Here is a 6,287-nt window from a genome sequence, read left to right as displayed (position 1 = left end):
CAAACACTGAAAACAGACAACACAAACTAGAGAAAACAATACTAAACTTGAAATTCCAAGGGATCAAAAATACATCACATCATAAAAATGAAACTTGATTTGATAACACTAAATTCATAATTTTAGGATGATGAACACAGAAGATTAAACTTAATTTACAAAAACAATAAGCAAGCAAAACTCAAACACAAGATAACAATAAACTCTTAGGAATCTTCAAAGAAAAACTAGATTTTGCATAGTTGATAAGTTTATAGGATGTAAAAGCTTTCTATAAATTTACAGCTTAGATATACAAAAAAAATTGCCACGAAACTTACTCAGAAAGTAAATAGAGACTAAGCTCTTTTTTCAGAATTGACTAAAAAAATATAATCACGAAGAAAAAAAAATCCAAATAAAAAACAAGAAAATGGGAAAAGAAAGATCACTTGTAATAAGAGAGAGAATGGAAGACAGCTGGGAAAAAGCTCAGAGACAAATACGAGAGAGGATGAGATATCTGAACTTTTTCTCACTAGGTACAACTACAAGGTAAGGGTAAAATGGTCAGTAAATGTGGATTCTAAAGCTAAAGGTATATTGCAAATTAGAGGTGGGTTTAGGTATACTGACACCAATTTCTCTTACTTTTTTTACTAAAAGTCCCAAGTTCTTAAAGTTTTGGAGAAAGGCCTTTTTCCCTCCAAAATGAGGAAGTAAAAAGAAAACAAATGTAGTGTTTAGGCATGGGCACAATATTCGGATCCGAAGTACCGACTCGAAACCGATCCGAAAATCAGGTTTTTGAATCCGATCAGACCCGGGATAAATATTCGAATAGGTTCTAAATTGCTATATCTGAAGAATCGGCCCGAACCCGACCCAAACCGAAAACCGAATGAGTACCCGAAGATATCTGAAATGTGAATATATGTATAAAAAATATATGTTATAATTATATTTATAATTATTTTAATATTTTAAATTAATATTATAAGTTAAGTACAATAGTTATTTTCGGTATTTTTGAGTATTTTTGGATAAAATATGATAGTTTGGATAAAAGTTTACCAAAAAAACTGTATAGAATGAATATTTTTGGTTACTTTGGTTACTTTTGAATAATTTAGATATAAAAATTTGAACCGAATCGGATATTTTGGTTACTTTGGATACAAATAACCGAACCCGTTTTAGATACTTTGGTTATTTGGTTATTTTTCAGGTTCCTATACATGAAAACCGAACCCACCCGGACCTGGGAGGACCCGACTCGAATCTGACCCGAAATTTTATAATACCCAAATAGAGTTTAATTTCAAAATCCAAAAAATCTAAAACCCGAAAGAACCGATCCGTATCCGAATGGGTACCCGAACGTCCATACCTAATAGTGTTAAAAAAAATGCATCTATTATTTATTGAGGAGTTTTCAGTTCTTCAAAGACATTCTGGGTTTCTGTCAGTACAGTTGACCGCAGTTTCCACCTTCATAATTCCACGCACTAATTCTCTAGCTTGAGACACACCTTCCGCCATCTAAAAGTATCAGCCATGTGGTGGGTTTTGTTACGTGTTGAAGCGCGTGGGTAGGAACGTCATTAAATGGGACAACTTGCTTGAAAAGAAGTTATGAAAGACCCCATACGGCTTTCGCTTTTATTGCACAACCTCCGAACCATTTCGCGTTTAACGTCTATCGAAGCTTTTGTTATATTAAAGACAAAGACGGGACAAAAGAAAGAGCCAAACAAGACACTAGCATATCCGTTTTAGGACTTTATTCCCTCTATTACTGTCACAAAGGAAAAACCAAGGAGAGAAGCCCAATTGAGAGACATGCATGCAAAGACGGACTCGGAGGCCACTAGCATTGACGCGGCTTTATCATGGCCGCCGCGCTCTCCGCCACGTTCGGCGACTAGACCTCTTTACTATGTTCAGAGTCCCTCCAACCACGACGTCGAGAAGATGTCATTTGGGTCGGGTTGCAGCCCGATGGGTTCTCCGTCACACCCACATTATTACCACTGCTCACCCATCCATCACTCCCGTGAATCCTCCACCTCTCGCTTCTCCGACCGCGCACTTTTCTCATACAAGTCAATCCTAGAAGGAAGCGGACGCCGCCGTTACATCAACAGCGCCATCGACGAAGAAACTGACGGCGGAGATGACGACCCCTTTCGAAATGTGCGTCTCTATGGCTGCTTGCTACTCTCCTTGTTCCTCTTGTTCACAGTCTTCTCTCTCATACTGTGGGGCGCTAGCAAATCCTACCCTCCTAAAGTTGTGGTAAAGGTAATAATAACTATAGCTCTTTTCTTCACTCGGTGACTCGGGCTGAGTTAAGAGTAGAGTCAACTCGTCTAGTGGATAGGTGTTCGGTTTCATTTTCCTTAAAAGAAACACTCTGGAAAAGGCCAACAATGAAAAATAGTATAATATTTCTTCTATGTTTAGAAAAGAAGTAAAATAGAAATTGACAAGTAACAAATTTGTTTTTCTATATTGACAAGCAAACAGTGTGAACTGAGGGACAAGTGTGGATTTGATTTGGTTTGAATTAATGTGATTGTTAGACTGAATATAGATACTTGCAGGGGATGCTGGTGAGGAACTTTAACGTGCAGGCTGGGAACGATCCTAGCGGAGTGCCCACTGACATGCTGTCTCTTAATTCGACGGTCAGGATCTTCTACCGGAACCCCTCCACCTTCTTCGCCGTCCATGTCACTGCTTCCCCTCTCCTCCTCCACTACTCCAACCTCCTCCTCTCCTCCGGTGAGATGGAGAAGTTCACGGTGGGTAGGAAAAGCCGAAGGAATATAGCCACGGTGGTGCACGGCCATCAGATTCCCCTATACGGCAGTGTCTCTCCCCATCTCGACACACTGTCCCTGCCCCTCAATCTCACTCTTGTCCTCCGTTCCAGGGCTTACATTTTAGGCACACTCGTCACCTCCAACTTCCATACAAGGATCATTTGCTCCTTCACTCTTAATGTCAACCGCCTTCCCAAACCCATGTCTCTTATCCACTCATGTACTCATCACCACTGACCCACATTGCACACCTTTGTGTGTTCTTTGGATATATTTTTTTTTTCTATATTTTTTTATCTTTTGCAATCAATCAATCAACAAATTCTTCCAGGAATATTGTTAAGGCCAAAAAAGTTGGTACAACTCATCACATATAGGTAAATGCAGAAAGGTTACAGTTCCACCGAGTTTATTAACATTCAAGAGTGAAGAACAATGGGCCAAGATTCTACCTAAAAAAAAAAATCAGTGCCTAAAATCAAACATTATCGGTAACTAATGTACAAATATACTATGAGTAGCCTTGGAAGTTGGAATGAAGAGAACCTCCTGTAGGGATGTCCAAACGGGTTTTCACTACCCATTTACGTCCAAGCCCATTTAAATTTTCTGTCCATTTAGAGCCCGTTTAAGTAATAATATTAAATGGGCTTCGCCGGGTTTGTCCACCTTTGTCCATTTAAGTAACGGATTTTGTTGTTAGTTTTGATTGTAGGGTCTTTAATTTGTTAAAAGCTTGTTGCTTGTGCTTTATCTGGGTTCTTTGTTTATGGGTTTAGATTATTTGTGTAAAAGCTTTCTCATTTGTCAAAAGCTTGTTGCTTGTGCTTGATCTGGGTCCTTAAGCTTGTGATTTCATCACGTGTATAGTATTGCACAAGAGGAGGGTTTTAGTTTAATCATGTAGATTATGATGACGTTTGCTTTTAATTTGGTTGGAAAAGTATTATTAATCAAAGTCGCTCTTCTCTCTTTTGTTAACGTGTGTAGGGGAGGGGATGATGGTTTTGTAGCCGTTCGTTTGTAGTGGAAGAATTGGAGAGGATCGTGGCTTCTATCATCTCGGTCGAGCGGGTCATGGTCTAGTTATGTTTTATATGACAGGTTTCATGTTTCATTCATTTTATGATGCAGATAGGTTATGTTCATTTTTTTTTAAGTAAACGGGTTTTTAACGGGCTTTAAATGGGTTTGATGTTAAATGGACTTATATAAATGGGTTTTAAATGGGTTTAGTTTAAACGGGTTTTAAATGGACATCTATTAAACGGGTTTGGACATATATGGGGTTGGACGTAAACGGGCCGGATAATCCGTTTGGACATCCCTAACCTCCTGCAATCATCATGAGAGTGGTTTTGTCTAACAATATATTTTCAGCTACAGGGTGATCCATACTTGTTATTGTGTTTGTATCCATTATTCTACATATGGAACGGGAAATTTTGAAACGTATTGTTGTGTGATACTGTTATCTTGCACATAAGGAAATTTTAATTCGTTTTAGGCAGTCATCCCGATTTCTTTCGTTGATAACCCTATCTGAAGTTGTCTTTCAACACAAAATTTAAATCTATGTTTGACTCCACAATTATATGCAAAGAATTTGATAGAATTCATCACACATATGTTACTGTAAAAGAAGGAAAAAGAGAGTGGAGGCAGAGGAAAGTCAAAAGGAAACAGAGGAAAAGAAGATTGATATGATCTGTAAGCTGAGCTGGTGGATTTATGTATATATGATTTACTGATTCCCTGTGCGTTTTATGTTTATGTATTTTTTTGTAAACAAGCTACACTGATCTGTTTGTAAACAAGCTCCGAATTCCATGTTCTATTGTCGGAGTTGCTCTGACGGATGTGAAAGGGCAGGATTTCACTTCCTTGTTTGATTAATCCAAGACTTGCTACTGTCTTCAGTTGCTGTAAAATTCAGGTTAATGGTTTCATATTTTAGCAGAATCTGTGGAGTTGGGTTGGGCTGGACTGGTGATTCCATGTCAACCTTTGGTACACCAGATCACAAACAAAGCTTTTCATATTTAATAGGTTCCTGCAGGCGATTTGGTCTTAGTAGGAGAGTTTCTCACTGTTTAGAATGGTCACGGATATTCTGTTCAATTTCGTAGATCTTTTATATTCCATTTGTAATGTGAAGTTCGGAATATCACTAAAATGTTCATTTTTCAAAACTATCACGTACAAGCTTTCGTTTCCAGCTGGTTACATGCATTTCACCAGCTTTCATTTCGAGTTTGGGGCTTCTTTTATGATTCAGTTAGTGGACTACCTTTACAAGTGAAGTTATTTGGAAGACTGATATGGAGAAAGTGGCCCTGGTGGTTCATGCGTTCTTGGTACTCACGTCACCAATTCCCAAGGTATATTTACTTGGTCTTCTAATTAGACTTTAGATCCAAGCGCTTTCAGTGCAAGAGCAGAGCATAAACGATAGCTATGATTGTATTTGGACCTAGTAAACACAGTTTTATTCCAGAGACTGGGACCTAATCGACTAGCTCGTACCTATTATACAAGTATGCTATAAGCATGGTCTAAGCGGCGCAAGTTGCGCAGGTGCAACCCTCTCCACAGGTGCAAAAGGCCTTGCCGCTCTTAGCGGAGGTCTGGGTCTTGGAGCAGGTGCAAGGGTTGCAGCCGCAGTGCTCCCCACACGGGCACATGTTGTGTTCTTGGTCCCCACCAGATGCTGCGGTCATCCTGCACCTACATGGACTCCAACAACGTTCTTTTTTAAGTTGAACAAAACACATCAATTCTAGAGAGCATATAGACGAGTAGAAACCTGCAGGATTCTCCACCTGGACAGGGAGATGGGCAGCCACAGCGATCGTTGCAGCCAGCGGCTGAGGTTCCTTTGCCTATGTCTGCCATTTCTTTTACCTCGCTCTCTCTTTTTTTTTCTTCTTTGTTTTCCTCTCTTCACATGATCTATATAGATATAGACGATGGGCCGTGCACGTGGCCTCTATGTTGGGTAGCATGTGCCATGTGGTAGCTTCTCGTCTACTTGATTGGTGACGAAGCCTCTTGAGTTCAATTGTGCTACGTAACCAACACCATTACGGGGAGAGTTGAATTTTTTTTGGTTTAAGTAGAGATGTAAAAATTTATTCAGCTGCTAATGCTGCTCGCTAACAACTTTTTTGATCTTATCACTACGTAGTTGTTTTTGAATTCGTCAGTATAAATAATTTTTAAAGTTTTAATATATATTAGGTAGTTGTCCGCAAATTTATTGGTACAAATTTTGATATAATATAATATTTTGTGTTTTCGACATATGATATATATTTGAATATTAAAATTGAAAGTGAATTTTTGGTAATTAATTTTAAACATATTTTATTTATTAGTAATTTTTAAAATTTTAAATAGAATTTATATAGTGTTTAGTTAATTTTTTTACATCTTTTACAAATCAATATTTCATTAAATTGTTATAACATTTTTGTTAGA

At 38.3% G+C, this 6,287-nt stretch overlaps 2 protein-coding genes across 2 annotated transcripts; one reads left to right on the top strand and one right to left on the bottom strand.

Moving 5' to 3' along the window:
- Nucleotides 1-1,726: 1,726 nt before the first annotated feature.
- On the top strand, nt 1,727-3,996 carry LOC108831589 (uncharacterized). Its single transcript, XM_056999656.1, has 2 exons — nt 1,727-2,283; nt 2,586-3,996. Exons 1-2 carry the CDS (start codon nt 1,822-1,824, stop codon nt 3,042-3,044), a joined length of 921 nt encoding a protein of 306 aa, XP_056855636.1. The 5' UTR covers nt 1,727-1,821; the 3' UTR covers nt 3,045-3,996.
- A 1,256-nt stretch (nt 3,997-5,252) lies between these two features.
- On the bottom strand, nt 5,253-5,754 carry LOC108833234 (metallothionein-like protein 4B). The gene is made up of 2 exons (XM_018606665.2): nt 5,614-5,754; nt 5,253-5,534 (listed from the first exon to the last, which is right to left on the bottom strand). Exons 1-2 carry the CDS (start codon nt 5,700-5,702, stop codon nt 5,363-5,365), a joined length of 261 nt encoding a protein of 86 aa, XP_018462167.1. The 5' UTR covers nt 5,703-5,754; the 3' UTR covers nt 5,253-5,362.
- Between the last annotated feature and the right edge of the window lie 533 nt (nt 5,755-6,287).

Source organism: Raphanus sativus, unplaced genomic scaffold (genome assembly GCF_000801105.2).
Source record: "Raphanus sativus cultivar WK10039 unplaced genomic scaffold, ASM80110v3 Scaffold1972, whole genome shotgun sequence".
In the NCBI taxonomy this organism is placed as follows: Eukaryota; Viridiplantae; Streptophyta; class Magnoliopsida; order Brassicales; family Brassicaceae; genus Raphanus; species Raphanus sativus.
This window is presented reverse-complemented; position numbering and strand designations above follow the sequence as displayed.